At 33.7% G+C, this 19,707-nt stretch overlaps 1 protein-coding gene across 2 annotated transcripts in view; it reads left to right on the top strand.

Moving 5' to 3' along the window:
• Positions 1-19,707, top strand: part of NCKAP1 (NCK associated protein 1) — a 98,579-nt gene that overhangs the window by 47,260 nt on the left and 31,612 nt on the right. For both annotated transcript variants that reach the window (XM_082629844.1, XM_082629845.1), the window contains exons 11-17: positions 2,146-2,242; positions 2,623-2,729; positions 3,461-3,593; positions 6,012-6,093; positions 8,039-8,097; positions 14,405-14,550; positions 16,647-16,779. In XM_082629844.1, coding sequence (XP_082485970.1) covers positions 2,146-2,242; positions 2,623-2,729; positions 3,461-3,593; positions 6,012-6,093; positions 8,039-8,097; positions 14,405-14,550; positions 16,647-16,779 — 757 coding nt within the window. The remainder of the gene's footprint in view (positions 1-2,145; positions 2,243-2,622; positions 2,730-3,460; positions 3,594-6,011; positions 6,094-8,038; positions 8,098-14,404; positions 14,551-16,646; positions 16,780-19,707) is intronic.

Below are 19,707 nucleotides of genomic sequence, written 5' to 3' on the forward strand. Positions count from 1 at the left end.
AGATTAATGGTGTGTAACATACGGTCGTAGAAGTGAAGGACTTTCAACCAATGAGGAATAAGTTTATAACCTCTGTATCTGTACCAGAGTACAGTGTATTAACAACAACATCTCTGTATTGGTGCTAATGCAGACAGATTTTAAATATTTTTGAATTGTTTTTAAAAATGCTCTAAGGAATACCATACAGAGGACTTTATTTTGGTATCATTCAGTTCTCTTATTGCCACTATGCTTTGGTGCCAATACTTTGCAAGTTATGATGATTTTTATGATACGTCATGAAAATTGACATATCTTTACACTCTCCCAAATAATATTTACTTTTCAAAGTATGTTAATCCCATATCTTTCCCAAATTTTAGTAAATATATTTTATTAGTAAATATATAGATAAATTAGAAATTAGTGTATTTAAGATGTTTGAACAACTTTTCAGTTTTCTCATGAATAACTTGATATTTCATTTAATTGTTATGTATGATATACTTGTATAGAATAGTTTCTCCAGTAAGTCTAGGTAATGTAGAGATAACATTATCTGATCCATCAGTATTTCTATAAGGCAGAGAAAAGATTAGCACCATTGTCACAGGTAAAAATATAAAACCACAGGAAGTTTTAGAATTTAGGTTTAGGCTCTAAAATGGATATTGGGAATTTAAATCATCTTTATTCATTGCTAACTGTAGTATATTATTTCCCGTGCATTTTTTCACTTGAATAAAGTGCTTATATTATTATAAAATCATTCTCTAGTACAAATAACATACTTTGGAATGTGTTAGACTTTCTTTCCTGACATACAGAAATACATATGATTATGACTTATTCATGTGTTAGACCCTAGGCAGATATATGGTGTCTCAGCTATCTTTTATAAAGATTTTTTCAAAGTAAGGCATTTTTATTCCCTTTATTTATTATATAAAAGTTATAAATAGTAAGGAGTAGTAATTCTTATCCTTCATTAACACGTGCCATAGTACTCCATATTTTCTCTCGATGTTGATATTCCTTGCAGCGACCCTGTGTAGTAAAATAATCAAAACATTTGCCCACTTTCTTCTTAGATATTACACCAGATGAGTTTATTATTGTCAGTTAAAAGAGAGCTTGTCATTAGAATTATACTGACATTGAAAAGGTACTGTATATTAGGCATCATGAAAGATGTATTTTTTGAGTCAGGTGTCATCATCCCTGCTTTATAGATGAGAGGCTGAAACTTAGAGAGGTGGAACCTCAGGTCACATAGGCAAAGATTGGGTTTTAATGTATCTTCTAAAATTAATCTATTGTGTCACAGCTTAATTTCTGGTGTTGCATATTTCTTCTATCAATACTTAGTTTTTTGGCATATGGTGTGTGTGGTGTGTGTGTGGCCATTTATTATTTGCAACTATCTAAATTTTAAAACTTTTTTGGAATGGTGTATATTTTGAATAGTATGAGGAATTGGAATTTTTAGAATATTCTGTGATTTTTTTTCCTTGTTAATGTGTGAGAATAAATTTTTCTAATTTGTATTTTATTTTTAAGATACCTAGTACATGAATATTTATGATTATCCTTTCCTCATCTTTCTGTTTTTGAACAGTAACACCAAATAGATTTCATCCCAGTACCTTAATTGAATATAGCTTTTATTTAGTCAGTTTTATATATTTAATAGGAATATACTTAATAAAGGAGGATATAGAGTATCAGATATTTATTAAGTTATATTTATTGATTCTATGTGGGGGTGACAAGTGTATACAATAGAACAGTGCTTACTTTTGAGGATTTCACAGTCTAGTTTATAGAGTGCTAGTCTATATGGTACTAAACTGGCAGAAATTATTCAGAAATAGACATCTGTATATTGGGAAATACTTCTTGAAGGATTGGTCTTGAAGTTTGGGTAGGATTTTGATAGCTAGAGAGAAGAAAATAAGCATAGTTTAAAAAGCAGCACAAGAAAGGCAGGGATAAAGATGAGATTGGAAAGTCACTTAATGACAAACACATAGAAGATATTTGTAAGGGCTTCTGTTTCCTAAGAACACTTTGGAATTTGACCCTGAAATGATGTTATTTAATTGCCAATAATCAGTTTACTAGAAACAGATAAACTGTAATGGTGGGTGTCTTTCCCTGTAGTGGTTCAATGCACAGAGAAAGACGCAAGTTTTTAAGGTCTGCACTGAAAGAATTGGCTACTGTCCTCTCTGATCAACCTGGCTTGCTAGGTCCCAAGGTAATTGATTTAATTCTTATTTCAACTACAATAAGTGTGTCATATTAAAATTAAAATTTTTTTTTCTTCTCTGTGAAATATTACTAAACTTTGAGTCAGGGACTACATAAGAGGATTTTATATTTAGCTGAGAGTGGATTTGCTGACTTGGCACTCGTAAATCATACCTTCCTGCATTTTCCTCACATCTTGCTTAGGTACATGCTTTCCCTGATACATACTTTGAAGTTTTCCTCTATTTTCTCATTTCTGTCTTTTAAAGTTGGTATTATCAGTTTTGCTAATGACTTTTCACTTGGAGAAAGATTATGAATACATTTTGTTTTTAATCTTTGCATGAGAGTAAATAATGTTATTATTATTTTTTTAATATCTATCAGGCACTTTTTGTTTTTATGGCATTATCCTTTGCCCGTGATGAAATTATCTGGCTACTTCGTCATGCAGATAACATGCCAAAGAAGAGTGCAGATGACTTTATAGATAAGTAAGTTAGCAACATTTTAAAAAGTATATTTTTTGTATATTTTGATTTATGGGCTATGGAATTCGGGGACTAAAGTAACATTTTTAAAAACTTTTTTAAGGCTTTTCATATTTATCGTAATGGAGGGAATATTTATATCGTTAGGTGATATGAATTACAATGCAAAGTCAACTTTAGCTTTGAATTAGGGCTTTAAATGTTTTCTCTTTAGTACTCTAGGTGGTCATAGAAGTCTTGTTTGTTTTCTTGCTATAGTATAGTATTTCTTATGGAATTCATGTTTCAAAATTATGTACTACACAAAAATTTGAATAAGAATCCTAATGGAGTTGCAACTGTGTCATCTGTAATATCCTTCTCTCATTTTAGTCCATGGTCCCTCAATACAAGTTAGATAAATGAATCCGAGAAATAAGAGCATACAGAAAAATCTTACTTCTCCCTAATACTGTAATCTTCTTTCATTTATGATTTTTTAATGATGTATTTATGAGGTGTCCTCTTTTTATTTTGTATTTTCCTTTATCAGTCTTTTATTCTTAGCTTTTTTTTTGCTTTCCATGATTTCTTTATTTATATGAAATAATATAAAAAATTAGTTGACATTAAATATTTAACAATGCTCTTTCTAAGGAAAAAACTTAATGTAGCAATATCAAAGGCATTTCATATTTTCCTTGATAACAGTGAATTTAATTTTTGAAATATTTTTCTTGAATTTTTTAAAAAAGGCACATTGCTGAATTAATATTTTACATGGAAGAGCTTAGAGCACATGTAAGGAAATACGGACCTGTGATGCAGAGGTATTACGTGCAGTACCTTTCTGGCTTTGATGCTGTTGTCCTCAATGAACTTGTGCAGGTAAAAAATTATGTCATAATCTCCCTTTTGTTCCTTATTTCCCTCCTCTCTAATAACTGATTCGTTTGCTCAGTAAACATTTACAAAAGTAATCTTTTGCCAAGTGGTGAAGATACAAATGTAAATAAGTCATGGTCATATTTTGTCAAGGGGATCATCATCTAGAGGGGCAAAAACATTTTGTTGTAGTCCAATGTGATGGGCATTATGCTTACGTGTGTGTAAAGCTTATAGTGAACACATGCAGGGAATAATTCTTTATCTTGGGGGTGGAGGGGCACAGTAACCAAATTATAGAGGGTCTTGTAAAAGAGGAGGTTAGTCATAAATCAGATTTAATACTTAGGAAGATCACCCTGACTCAGTGTTGGCGATAGATTGCTGGGGGCCAAGTGAGGATGCAGAGAGATCAGAAGAAAAATTACTGTAGTAGGCTAAGTGAGAGCTATTGAGAGCCTGAACTTGGGCAGTGGCTATGGAGATAAAGAAGAGTTGATGGAGACATTATAATTGATAATTAAGTATTAGAGGAAAACAGAAGATAAATCTTTTTGCATAGTGTGTTAGGGAATGGCCAGTAAAAAAAAATTCGTCTAGATGTCGTAGTTTAATAAAATGTCCTAATTTTATTTTCAATTTGGATTTTCCTCTATTGATTTTTGGTCTTAGCTGTTTTTCATTTTTTTGCTTTCCGTAATTTCTTGATTCAATCTTTTTAATCTTAATATAGATTTCTTTTTATTTTTATTCCAAATAAATTGAGTGTAAGGAAAATAATATTTCAGTGTTTTCATTTTAAAAAATCACAGATGTCTATAAACTACTATAAGCTAACATACGGTACAGAGGAAGAGCAGCACGAATTCTCCTTATATTAAGACTACTCTAAAACTACTCGTTTTCCACATAAATAACCATACTTTGAAATCCGAATTTTCTTTCAAACCTACCTAAAAATGCAAATAAAAAAAATTGTTCATGTAATTGTTTACCCTGGATTATATACAGCTTATAGTTTACTATCCTAAACTAGTTTATTTCTTTTATCCACTAGATGGAGCTCATATGCTTCCTTTAATAATGTCTATTAAAAGGGGGAATAGAAAAGCTGATTTTATCCTTAGTGTTATTGCTTTGCTGCAGTTTTTTTTTTTTGAATAGTTATTACTTACCAGATAAACCAAAGGCTACTGTGCTATCACAATCTAAAAAAGTAAACCAGACTCCTGGTTTCATGGCATTTTGAAACTTACTATGACTAGTTAGATATTTATTAATAAATTTTACCAATTTATGTTAAAGTGTTAGAATTTTTAAGTCACTCCATGTCTTTTGGTGTCTTTTATATAAATTGGATTTTAACAATACTGAGAAAATTTTTTATTTTTTCTGGGATTATAGTAATAGTAGTAGCAGCAGCAATAATAATACTAATATTAATAATTGGCAAATTTATTGATAGTATATTACTTCTGTACAACAACTTTGTGACGGTAGGTTTAGTGAAGAAAAAAGACCTTATGTAACTTGATCAGTATTGCACAGTTCATGAGTAGTAGAGCCACTACTTGAATTCAAGTCTTAACTCAAATGTCTGAGCTTTTTACCACCCACTTCTGTTGTAAAGTATATGCATAGTGTTTTTAACCATTTGTTAGGATTTAAATTTAGAACTAAGATTAACCTGTTAAAATAGTTCATTGTAATAGGTATTAAATTTTTTTAAATTGTGGTAAAATATACATAACATAAAAGTTACCATTTTAACCGTTTTTAAGTGTACAGTATAGGACATTGTGTACATTTACATTGTTGTATAAGTCTTAATGTTTTGAAAATTATTTATGTTTTTTGTGAGCTAAGCATCCACTTTTTAAAAAGTTAATCATTTAGCATCTACTTTACATGCAGTTATCAAATATTCACTTTTTTTAGCCAGTTTGAGAGGGATTTTTTTGGCCGTAATTTTGTTGTTTATATATGATGAAAAGCATCCATTTTTAGTGTACTGTTTGAATTTGGGCAACTGTATACATTCGTGTAACATCACCAGTCAAGATGTAGAGCATTTCCAACACTAAAAGTTTTCTTCTGCACCTTTGTAGTTGATTCCCTCTCTAGACCCCCAGCAACCCCTTGTCTGCTTTTTGTCACCTTTTGCCTTTTAAAGAAGTTTTTCCTATAAATGAAATTGTCATGATATAATTTCTTTTTTTTCATTTCTTTCAATTAGCATAATGTTTTTGAGATTCATCCATGTTATTGTGTGTATCAACCTTCCATTCCAGAAAGGAATGTTTATTGCAGAAAAATATTCCATACTATGGATATGCCAGTTTGTTTATCCATCTACCAGTTGATGGACCTATGAGTTTTTTTCCCAGCTAGATGTTTTTATCATTATTTTTTGATTTTCAGAATCTTTCTGTTTGCCCCGAAGATGAATCGATCATCATGTCCTCTTTTGTGAACACTATGACTTCTCTAAGTGTAAAACAAGGTAATAAGTCTTTTAAATAAAAACATATTTTCTTGTAATCAGGTTTCAAATTAGATTATTAAGGAGAGGATTTAGCAGTTAGTTTTTACAGAATTACTTATCTTATTTTGGGGCATATTTAACCTGTTCTCTTTTGTTTTAACTTTGTTCATTCTGAAGCAGAGGTTTCCAAAATGGATGTGTGATGATTATAAAAATCATAAGAAGTATAGCTTAACATTTCTTATTATTCAGCAGGGGGAAGAAAGCATTTTGTAATATAAAAAAAATAAAGAAAAATGAGCACCCCACATCGTAACAAGGTGCATATTTGGTCCAAGCATTACCTATGACAATAATGGATACCATTAATAAAATGGTTAATCTGGGCAGGTGCTTTATATGTATTATCCTATTTAATCCTCATCAGTGTTAAAAAGCTGTTATTACTTTTATTTGACAGATTTGGAAACTTAAGGTTTGAGGGTTAACCTCTCAATTATTTAACATGGTTTGCCCACACTCTAACAGATGTTAAATACTACAGTAGGATCTTAAGTTCAGGTCTGTCCATCTCAAAAGTTGATGTCGTATAATAGACTGCCTCTCCATTAGTTGAATACTCTATTCCAGTAGACTGATATGATGTTTTAGTTTTATAATCTTTAAGTAAAAGGTATCAGAAACCTTGAAAATTTCTGAGTAATAAATTTATTTAGTTTTATTAACCTTTATAGTTATCACACTTAAGTAATGAATCTACTGTAACCTTGCCTGGTTGTGTTTGGTTTATATAAAGTTATTTTGTGGAACTTCAGCGTGCTATCCAGTGTTTCTATTCACAGGATTCCTCATGCTCTATTTTAGGTCCTTTAAATTGACATGTAAGCAAAATGAGAGTCACAGGGTTTAGGAGAGAAGTCTGTACTTTACACTTCTCTTAGCATAACTGCCTCCTTTATCATCATCTTTATAGGATATGAGAATTATTTCACTCTTACCTATTAAATTATTTTTATTTTTAAATTGTAAAATAAACATAATATGAAATTTACTACCTTATCATTTTTAAGTGTTCAGTAGTGTTAAGTATACTCACATAGTTGTGCAATAAATATTCAGAACCTTTCATCTTGCAAAACTAAAACTCTAAAAAATAACAATTCCCCATTTTCCTTTCCCTCCAGCCCCTGGATCCACTGTTCTACTTTATGTTTCTATGAATTCGACTATTCTAGATACTTCACATAACTGAATTGTACAGTATTTGTCTTTTTTTTCACTAACTTATTTTACTTAGCATAATGTCCTCAACATTTGATCCATGTTGCAGTATGTGGCAGAATTTGTTCCCTTTTTAAGGCTATATAATGTGCCATTGTGTGTTTATATCACATTTTGTTTATCCATTCATCTGTTGATGGACTTTTTTTTTTTAAGATGTTGGGGGTAGGAGTTTATTAATTTATTTATTTTTGCTGTGTTGGGTCTTCGTTTCTGTGCGAGGGCTTTCTCTAGTTGTGGCAAGCGGGGGCCACTCCTCATCGCGGTGCACGGGCCTCTCACTATTGCGGCCTTTCTCGTTGCGGAGCGCAGGCTCAGCAGTTGTGGTTTACGGACCTAGTTGCTCCGCAGCATGTGGGATCCTCCCAGACCAGGGCGCGAACCCATGTCCCCTGCATTAGCAGGCAGATTCTCAACCACTGCGCCACCAGGGAAGCCCCTGTTGATGGACTTTTTGGTACTTCCACCTTTTGACTGTTGTGAATAATGCTGCTGTAAACATTAGTGTACATATATCTTCAAGACCCTGCTTTATTCTTTTGTATATATGTCCAGAAGTGGAATTGTCTTAGCTCTTAAATTTTAAAATGTGATTATAGGTTTGTATAATTACATTATTACAAATTATATTAATTACAAATTAATTACATTAATTTGCTTTGTAATCTTTTTTCTATTGTAGTTGAAGATGGGGAAGTATTTGATTTCAGAGGAATGAGATTAGATTGGTTTAGATTACAGGTAAGAATAATTTTCATTGTCATTCTGTTATTGAATACCTTAGTTAACATGAAAACATAACTTAATATGAAAAAAGTATTCATTATTGTATACCTATCGAAAAGACTCCTTTTGTATAACTAACATAGTCTTTACTTCACGGAAGAAACTTTTTTTTATCGAGGTATAATTAACATGAAACGTTCTGTTAGTTTCAGGTGTACAACATAATGATTCAATATATAAGTATATTTTGAAATGATCACAGTAAGTCTAGTTAATATCCATTACCACATGCAGTTACAAAGTTTATTTTTTCTTGTGATGAGTGAGAACTTTTAGGATTTACTCTCATAGCAACTTTCAAATATATAATACGGTGTTACTAACTATAGCCACCATCCTGTACGTTACATACCCAGGACTTACTTATTTTGTAACTGGAGGTTTATATCTTTTGACTACCTTCACCCATTTCACCTAACCCTGACTCCCTGCCTCTGGCAACCACCAATCTGTTGTCTGTATCTGCAAGTTTGGTTTTTTCTTTTGTTCATTTTGTTTTGTTTTTTGTTATTTTAGATTCCACATATAAGTGAGATCATATGGTATTTGTCTTTCTCTGTCTGACTTCTTTCACTTAGCACAATGCCTTCAAGGTCCATCCATGTTGTCACAAATAGCAGGATTTCCTGCCTTTTTCATGGCTGAATAATATTCCTGTGTGTGTGTGTGTGTGTGTGTGTGTGTGTGTGTGTGTGTGTGTCCCACAACTTTTTTTATCCATTCATCCATCAGTGGACACTTAGGTTGTTTCCATGTTGTGGATATTGTAAATGATGCTTCAGTGAACAAAGGGGTGTAGATATCTTTCTGCATTAGTGTTCTCATTTTCTTCAAGTAAATACCCAGACATGGAATTGCTAGATCATATGTTAGTTCTATTTTCAATTTTTTCAGGAACCTCCATACTGTTTTCCATAATGGCTGCACCCATTTCCATTCCCACCAGTGATGCACAGGGATTTCCTTTTCTCCACATCCTCACCAACGCTTGTTATTTATTGTCTTTTGGAGAATAGCCATTGTAACAGGTGTGAGTTGATGATTAGTAATGTTGAGCATCTTTTTATGTACTTGTTGGCCATCTGTATGTCTTCTTTGGGAAAAGATCTATTCAGATCCTCTGCACTTTTTTAATTGATTTGTTTGTCTTTTTGCTATTGAGTTGTATATATAGAAGACACAATTTGTATTAGTTGTTAAATCTGGATAAGTACATTTCTCACTTATACCAATATAAAAGTTTTGAATACAGTATCATAATTTTTACATAACTAGGTTTTTGGGCCACGTAGTCTTTGTTATAACTACTCTGCCATTGTAGTGTGAGAGCAGCTTTATTTAATATGTAAACAAATGGGCATAGTTGTGTTTCAATAAAACTGTTTATAAAAGCAGGCAGCTGGCTCACAGACCATAGTTTACCATCCCCTGATCTAGTGCTAAAAGCTTCATTTTTCTGAAATGCAGAAATAAATGATTTTAGACTTTAAAAGTTTTTATTCAATATATAACCATCACATAGTTTTTAAGGACTTTTTAAAATTTGAGCCTGAAATTTTTGTATGTACTGTAAATTTAATGATAGCATTTAATTGCCCCTTAAATATTTCTGGTAATTATGGGGAAACTGTGGCATGGTATTTTCAATAACTGTATATTTAAAAATAATAATAATATGTTCTCATTATAAAAGTCAAAAGTATCCAGAGGTAAAGTAGAAAAGGAAAATTTGCACTTTTCCCAGTTTCATTCCCCAGAAATATTAACTTTTAATAATTGGCCTATGCAGTATCCTTTTAGGTGTTCAAACCTATAAATGAGGTTATACTGTATACTGTTCTGCAACATAAAAGATTTTTAAAGTGTTTTAATTAAAAGTGAAAATATAAGCACCATGTGTTTGAGGAAGAGATTTTTAGATGAATACAGTCTCAGGAAGCACTCATAGAAAGAGCATAGTTTTCTGGCAGTCTGCTTAGTTCCCTGAGGTGCTTTTGCTTTTGTTAGGTTCTTTCCTTCCAGTGTCAAAATATATAGGCACTTTTCTGTCTCTTGCTCTGTGTTCTACAACAGCATATTTTTAGAACTTAAGATTTTATAAATTAAGCCACAGTTTTAAGTAACTTGCCTGAGATTGCAGAGCTGGTTAGTGGGAGATCAAGGAAAGAATACTTGAGATACCACCATCCCAAAATGTTTAATGTGTATATATTATAGGTTATTTTCTTCCAATTAAAAATAAAGTTTAGAAATTAACATTTTCTTGTTTTAAAAAATGCTCTGAAACAATACATAAGCAGTGCTTATAAAAGGAATGAAAATAGAAGTGGAATTACTCTGCCAAAGGATATACACATCAAACATTTTAAAAGTCATTGTCACAAAGTTTGAACTGCTTTCAGTCTCTTACTCTTAGTTTGTGGGAGTGCCTAAACCAACATTTAGGTTCAGAGAATTTTAGAGATTTAGATGCATTTCAAATTTACCCTTATTAAATACTTCCAGGATTCTTAAACTTACTCATTTGAAAAATTTACTTGAGAATTTTACCTTTGTCCAGTGCAATCATACAGCAGAATATAAAGCATTTGAGTGAGCATTAGAGATATAGAATTGATATATCCCTCTGTGAGATTTTTAAATTTTACTTAGCTTATAAATGCAACACTGTAATGACATTGCTATCTCTCTTCACATAGTCTTCCTTTGTTTATCTCTGTATCCAAATTTCTTTTTTTTCTTTTTTTTTTGCGGTACGCGGGCCTCTCACTGTTGTGGCCTCTCCCGTTGCGGAGCACAGGCTCCGGACGTGCAGGCTCAGCGGCCATGGCCCATGGGCCTAGCTGCTCCATGGCATGTGGGACCTTCCCAGACCGGGGCACGAACCCGTGTCCCCTGCATTGGCAGGCAGACTCTCAACCACCGCGCTACCAGGGAAGCCCAAATTTCTTCTTTTTATAAGGACGCTGATCATATTGGATTAGGGTCCACTTTAATGACCTAATTTTAACTTGATTACCTCTATAAAGACTCTACATTCTGAGGTATTAGGGATTATAATTTGGGGGGACATAATTCAACCCGTAACATTGCTCTTAACCAGGATTGTGACATGCAGTCACTCAACCCCTTTCTATTGCATAATAGATTCTTATTTTTTAGTGATAATAGGTCAGAACATACCAAGGAAGGAAATAATGGGACATAAAACTAAGCCAGAGAAGTCTTAACAGGGAAAAGGGGGCAGAAGTGCGAGGTGGGTGGCAGTGTCCAGAATCTAGGAGGTTTGCAGAGATTATTAAGAGCAGGTCAACAGTGAGGGTTCTAAGACTACAGCCTAGACCATAGGATGCAGGAGATAAAATATTGACAGTAGTATCATATAATCTGTAGAAGAGTACAAATCCTCTGGGTATTTTATAAATCTGGCTATGAAGACAAGGCATAAAACATGAAAAATTAAATAGCAGTTTAAAAATCTAAAAGCTTAAGTTGAAATATGCCACCGACAGAGTATGATTAACAATTAATTATAGTTTTCTTAGGAAGCAGAAAGTTTTTTTCAAGTTCAAATTGCTAGTAATGGCTTTATAGAGAAAGCAACGTTTTAACCCAGACATTGAAAGATAGGTAGAATTTGAATAGGAAAATAGCTTACATAGGAAAGGGCAAGTAAAGAAACTTTTTAGTGTAAAGTATTACTACAAGAAGGAAAATATCAATATCTTCACAAAAGATATGAATGATCTGAGTTTGATCAGTGATCTGGTAGAAGGACAAGAGTTATTAGGTATAAACATATGGCCAGAGAGAGATGTCCTGAGCTCTATAGATATCACTTCTTGAGTAGAGCAGGGCTAGAAGGATAAGCATTTGGGGGAATGTTATAATATGCTTTGTGCCTTCACTGGAGTCTTTGTAGTCTTAAAAGAAGAGTTCTCCTTCTCTATATGTATTCTCTGCCATTTTTTTCTGCTTCCTAAGGCATCTCATTCCACTGTGTCTCATTAGTCCCTTAAGCATCTTCAGTCACTCTTTCATTTAGCTTCTTCTCTTCTGCCTTCTAATTTACTTGGGTTGTTCAAACCTTAGACTTTTATTTAAACCAATTCTTTTTTAGTAATGTATGTTTCTTCTTCCATTGTTGTCAGGCATTTCAAATTAGTGTTTTAAATCAAATTATCTCATTTTGTCACCATCTATTTCATCTGAATTTATTTTCACAGTGATATTTTAATTCAGAATTTTTAAAATGAGGCTCAGTTAATGGAAGTCTTTGTTGAACTCATGGCCACTACTGGTTTCTCTTTATACTTTAAATCTGATGAAAGGTAAATTAAACTTCCGTTAGACTTAGTTTGTGATGAATGTCCAGAATATATCTTGCCATTAGATTATTGCCATCATATTCCTCATTCTCTCCCCTTTACTGGCAGACACAAACAACAAAATATAAAACTCTGATTTGTGATGTGCCAGCCTCAGTGAATGGTAATTTCCTCCATGTAGAAGCTGAGATTTCCCATTGTAGAAGCTGAGGTTTGATTTTTATCCTACTTAAAAGGCAATAATTATTTAGTCTCTTAATGTTTCATGGGTACTAGCAGAAGACATAGGGGTCTTGGATCAGAAACAAAGGACTTAATTCACTGCACAGGACGTAGCATGAACATCAGTATATATACATCATTTTTCCCTTGCTTCCGTGTCTCATGTGGGTAGTACAGAGAGACCCAGATGAATGCTTTGCATTGGTCATGTCTTGCAGCTAAGGAGGACTGAGTTTGAGGAACCCTCTGTTTTGTCATCAACAGTAAGCATACTTGCTCTTTGTTACAGAGGGACACATTTCTTTATTTCTCAAGTTTGATAGATGCAAATATAACCCCCAGAAATGGCCTGGATAGTGAGTGGTCTGGGCCTTGCGTTTTTGACATATCCAGCAGGGCGTGTAGGCACATATATGAGATTTATGAAAGAATGTCTCCTTAAAGCCAGAACCCTGGCCATCATCCATAATTCTCTGTTGCCCATCACATCTAGTCATTCCCAGATTAAACACTTTTGAACTGTACGACCCTAGAGCATAGCATAATCCTGTCTGGATTATTGCCACCACTTCCTCCTAACAGATCTCTGCCTCCTGTTCCCTTTCTGCCCACCTCTCTCTGTTTCCCCTTCCACAAAGAATAATCTTTCTAAACAATAATTAGCCATCACACAGAACCTTCGGTGGTTCACCAAAAAGTTTAAATTCTTTAACATGGTATTCAAGCGTCTGCAGGATCTGGTTGAATCTCTTCTTTCACCATTTCCTTTCTCTTCTTTGCACTCTAACCACAGCCATAGTGAGAGGTGTTTTGTTCTGTAGGCACCCCTCCTATTCTTGTTCTTCACCCTTCTGAAATGTCCACCATCCGTGGGCAGGTTTCGCTTTCTGTGAGTTGGTACCTCTTTAGTGGAATTTCTTTCCCTCACAGCCTACCCTGATGGTTTCGGTTAAGACCTATTGCCTTTTTGGTCAACCTACACTAATTTTACCATCTTCACAGTGGTTTTCTAGAATCCATCAGTTAATACAGTGTGTTATGTTATCCAGTTTTTAATGGTTCAGTATAATCTAAAACCTCCCTGAATCAACATGTGCAATACCTACTTTCATCTTATTGTTTCCTATATATGTTTTCTCTTGAAATAGATTGAAAACCTCTTTTGGTAGGGACACCGTGACAGTTCATTGTTTTATACTTTTGATGTTGTAACTTCACTTATTTTGGGCATTCAAGATGAATGACCCATGTATTAGATTCTGTTTTATGGACAGTATTTCAGTTTATTTAAAGAAATTCTTTTTTTTTTTTTTTTTTTTTTTTTTTTGCGGTACGCGGGCCTCTCACCGCCATGGCCTCTCCCGCTGCGGAGCACAGGCTCCGGACACACAGGCCCAGCAGCCATGGCTCATGGGCCCAGCCGCCCCGCGGCATGTGGGATCCTCCCAGACCGGGGCACGAACCCGCGTCCCCTGCATCGGCAGGCAGACTCCCAACCACTGCGCCACCAGGGAAGCCCCTTAAAGAAATTCTTGATAGGAATTTCAAGTTTGGGTCCCTGTAGACAATTTTTAAAAGGCGATGTTGCTCATAATAAACTTTAAGTATTTTTCAGTAGTGGGTGTTTTTCTTTTTTTCTTTCCCCCCGTAGACTTGGTCTATACCTAAAGTCATTACCTAAACTACTTTTGTTTTTTGCTTTACTTTTACAGGCATATACTAGTGTCTCTAAGGCTTCACTTAGTCTTTCAGATCACAGAGAACTTGGAAAGATGATGAATACAATAATTTTTCACACAAAAATGGTAGATTCCTTGGTGGAAATGTTGGTGGAAACATCAGATCTCTCCATATTTTGGTATGTTGTAATTTTCTTTAAATCAGAATTTGAAATTTTTATTATCCAAAGGTATATTTCTTGATTATTTTATGTTAGTGTGGTGCTTAATACAGTTCAGTAATAGACTCTTAAGAATAAATGGAATAGTGGGCAACTTGCCAATAAAATGAAGTTTACCAAGTTGGGATTTTATATCTGTTTTTCTCTATAAGAGCAACTCTTACTGATGTGAATTTATTTTTTACACTTTCTTTGAGGAGGTGAAAACAGTCACTTCAGATGGTGTCATTAGACTAAAGGAAAAAAGTTTTGGATCTGGGTTAAATAGAGCAAACATTGGAAATTAAATAGCACATAATTTCACTCTGCAGTATTAATTTAGACATTAATATTATGATGATGTGGTGACTATCCACTCCATTGTGCTCCACTCTCCTTTGCTTCTTTCATTTAGCTCTTTTGTTATACTTAGTACTTTACAGCTCTTTTTCTCCCCCACATAATATGGTTCTTTTTAAATTTATTTATTTATTTTTGGCTGCATTGGGTCTTTGTTGCTGTGCGTGGGCTTCCTCTAGTTGGGGCGAGCAGGGGCTACTCTTCGTTATGGTGCGTGGGCTTTCCATTGTGGTGGCTTCTCTTGTTGCAGAGCACGTGCTCTAGGTGCACGGGCTTCAGTAGTTGTGGCACACGGGCTCAGTAGTTGTGGCGCATGGGCTCAGTAGTTGTGGCGCATGGGCTTTGTTGTTCTGCAGCATGTGAGATCCTCCCAGACCAGGGCTCGAACCCGTGTCCCCAGCATTGGCAGGCAGGTTCATAACCACTGCGCCACCAGGGAAGCCCCATAATATGGTTCTTGAAGGTCATGTTTTTGTTTCCTTAATGTCTAATATAGTAGGTACTTAATAAATATCTAAATGAATAAGTGAGCTTGATTGTAATAAAATTAATAAACAGTGGTGTCAGGACTCAAACTTAAGTATTCTTACTCCAGAGCTGTACAGTAACAACTCTGTTTCTGCTTCCTGACCTTTTTTCCTTTAGGGAAGCTGATGGGAATAGTCTAGTAGATCCCTTTAATTCTAAAATGCTGAGATAGTCTCAGTAGATAGTGATAGTAGTTTCTTTGTATTGAATAGAGATCATTATGAAAAGCTTCTCGTTGCTTTTATTTTTGGGGAAAAAAACAATCTACACTGATTTTTGCAGTTTGTAGTATGGCTTTAATTAGCAGTGTTACAGAAGAAATCCAAATCGCCAGGCGGGGAAGACATAGGGATCTCTTAATGCAACTCCTGAAACACAATTATCACATAACAAGTTTGTAAGAATTTTAAGGATTATTTGGAACCCTATCCTATTGTCTGACCCAAAGGCTACCTTGGAAAGAAAATGGACCATTTTACGTTCAGGTATTTTTGAGGTACAGAAAGGTTCCGATTGCAAAAGAAGGATACAGCAATCAGAAATTCCTCTTCTCTTTCTTGGAAATAAAGGCACTTTGAATAATGTTTAAAATTTGCAAATTTTCAGTCATTTAATTAATTTTTATCCATATTTTCTCTTAACCACATTCTTACTTTGTCATATCCAAGATAAAGACATGTTTACGACCTCTGTTTGTCTTCATTATTCCAAGATGTACTATATTTTATCACCCCACATTCTTTTAGATTTAACATTTCTTAAATCCGGAAGCAATTTAAAATTGATGGTGTGTCATTGTTTAATTGACAATGTTTTTCTTTCTTAGTGGTACATAAAATAATGGTGTTTCTTACAATTGATAGTGACTTAGCTTTGATAAAATTTGATGATGTAAGATTTGAATGTCATATATTCATATGCCATAGATATGGTTTATCTTCTCTTTAATTTTTTTATTTAAAAATGTGTTAATGTTATATAAATAATATTTTTATTACTCTGAAATGATTATTGGTGTGTAAGAGATAACTCTTTGGAAAAATAACTTTTCTCTTCCTAAGAGAATAAATGCTACAGTTGGTAATTTTTACTCACTTGAATCAAATTAAATTAATTATAAGGTACTGTTTCATAAAATTTTAATTTTAACTATAAAAATTGTGATTCTAATTTTTGTTTCCTTATAGTTTTTATAGTCGTGCTTTTGAGAAGATGTTTCAGCAATGTTTGGAGTTACCCTCTCAGTCAAGATACTCAATTGCATTCCCACTACTTTGCACTCATTTTATGAGTTGCACACATGAACTGTGTCCAGAAGAGGTAATTTCAGAGTAGTATTGTGATTTATATGGTATTCAGAATAAACTACTCCAAACATAAAGCTGACCGAATGTTCACAAAGACTCACAAAGTCCTACTTATCTAATCTAGCTGCCCACTTAATGCATCTCTATGCAGAATCAGAAGAATGCTTGAATAGATATATGATACAGACATGTATTTGAATAATCAGATAAATATACATCCATGTTTATAAGAACATATCATAAAGTCACTTGGAATTACCTTTATTAAAATAAATAGAGTCAGGTATTAATATTTATGGTAAAGTTATATAGTGATTGATTTTTGAATGCTTAGTTTTCCTCTGAAACGCTCACTGAAAAGACTTGAAAATTGGAGAGATTACTGACTAAACATAAACATTTCAAAGAAGAATTTCACTGACTTGTCAATATAATAGATACAGTAAGCACAATCCAGATTTGCTGGTATTTGTAATATATTCACATACAGGCACACACAGTTACTGAGTAATTGAACTACTTAAGTTTTACAGATACCAAGTATCTATCAAAAATGTACTCTCAGTATTTCTTCTAATCTTGCAAGAAGAAATATCACTTTGTATGGTAAGAATATATATTAAAATTAAATAGTATTTTAAAAAATAATTTAACTTAGTGTTGAATCCCTTTACTTAGAGCTGCAGAACGTGTCGAAAAGAAACTTACGAATAGCAGCATTATTATTACCTTTAAGCATTAAGTAGTATCTGTTGCAGATTGTTTTTCAACATTCCATTGGAAGCAAACTCAGACAGAAATTAGCCTGCAGGAAGTTTATTAGGGAGTGCTTTTAGGATTAATACCTGTGAGGATATAATACCACCAGTTTTAATAGATTTGTAGATTTTTTACAATTAAAAGATTTTTTCCCCCAATCGTGACACCTAAGATATACTGTCAGTTTTTCCTCACCATCATCCTTCCTATTAGTTACCCATCAAGTCCTCTTAATTTTATTTGTGTGGTATATTGTAGTTCAGCTTTTCACTGTTTTTCATCTGTACTGCTAAATAAGTTTTCTTCCTTCAATATCTGCCTTAAAGACTAACACAATGCCACCAGAGTGCCTCTTTCCTTCTTAAAGAGCCATCAGTGGTTCTCCATTGCATATGGAGAAAGTAAAAATTTCTTAGGCATTTAAAATCCTCAACAATTTGATCGCTACCCCCATTCTTTTTTTTTCTTTTGTTTTTTTGTCTTTAAGAAAAAAAAGTATATAAACATAAAAATGTCATTTTAAGTATTTTAAAATGTATAGTTCAGTGACATTAATTACCTTTACAGTGTTGTGCAGCCTCACCACTGTTCATTTCTAAAACTTTCATCACCCCAACCAGAGACTCTGTATACCCTTAAGCAATAACTCCCCATCCTTCAGCGTTCCATTGGAATGGTATACTCCAGTCTGCTTTCTGTCTCTATGAATTTGCCTCTTCTAGAGAGTTCATATAAGTGGAATCATACCATGTTTGTCCCTTTGTGTCTGGCCTATTTCATTTAGCATACTGTTTCAAGGCTCATCCGTGTTATAGATATATCAGAACTTTCTTTTTATGAATGATAATAATCCATTGTATGTATATATCACATTTCGTTTATCCAAGATATACTCACAGTCTTCTACTTTCCACTCCCTACTGTAACTATCCCACCTTAGGTAAACTGTACTAATTTACTAGTCTACTTTTTGGCATCTTAGAGGCTTTTTCCTCATACATAAAATTCATTTCACTACACCTCTACCTGTCGTACTCTTACTTTTTCTTCAGTGATCAGCTTAAATCCACCTCCTCCAAAAAGATTTTCAGCATTCCTCCAGTTAACATTTGTCCCTCCTTAACCATATTTTCATACCACTTTCATCATTATTTTATCTAGCGTCATCTAACCCATATCATTTAATGTTTCTACCTCATTTTTTTAGTAAAGTTATGGTTCCTTAATGGGGTAAGACTCAATTCTTACCAAAAAATTATAACAGGTAATTAATAGTGTGTTTATATTTATATAGAGCCATAAAATTTATACAGCACTTCTTATCTTTTGTTGCATTTGATTATTACAACAAAGTAACAGCATAGTCAGAACTACTGATAATTTCTGGTGGACTGATCCCTATATTCATATAGCTAGTAAGTGGTACTCTTCTGTTTTTCATTTAGCTAACTTGTTAAAGCCTGTTATATTCCAGCTGTGCCTTCTTAAACCTGTGATTGAAAGGATGCAAAGACACAGTCTTTACCCTAGACATATCCGTGATCTGATGATCTGTGTTGTGGTAGAAATATACATGGGGCACTCTGGGAACATTGAGGGTGATGAGGGAATTCACCTAAGGATGAGGAAAGAGTAAGTTGGTGTGCACAGTTAATAGTTCTCAGTGCAGTCTTGCTTTGTAGTTTTAGCCATTCATCTCATTTAGATCAGAAAGGTCATAGAAAAGGCCTCTAGAACAACTTCTTAATTCTGAGCCTTTATTTTAAGCTGTAATACTTACAGTGAATTTGAAGAAAGATGGTACCTTTTGAACTAGATTTGAAATTCACACCCTTCTGGGTCAGCAGTAGTCCCAGATAATGGTAGCCAGTACTAATGAGAAACTAATTATCGTGTTGCTATAACTGTACCATCCAGTAGAGTAGTTCACTCATCTTTTCGAGTTTCATTGTTTAAAAATCTTCCATATGCTAATGTCTCCTAAATCTATATCTGCAGCCCACACCTTTCCCTTCGAGTTAGATTTTCTCTATATCCTGCTGCAACTTAGGTATTTTTAGCCATCTGAAGTGTAACATGTCCAGAATAGAATTACTGATTTTCCACATCTACCCCAACTTGAAGCCTTTCTGTTTTTAGCTCTGCCTTTATATATGTATATATGTTCAAACTCCTGCCTCTT

The sequence above is a fragment of the Mesoplodon mirus genome (assembly GCF_964341445.2).
Source record: "Mesoplodon mirus genome assembly, chromosome: 8".
NCBI classification, from domain to species: Eukaryota; Metazoa; Chordata; class Mammalia; order Artiodactyla; family Ziphiidae; genus Mesoplodon; species Mesoplodon mirus.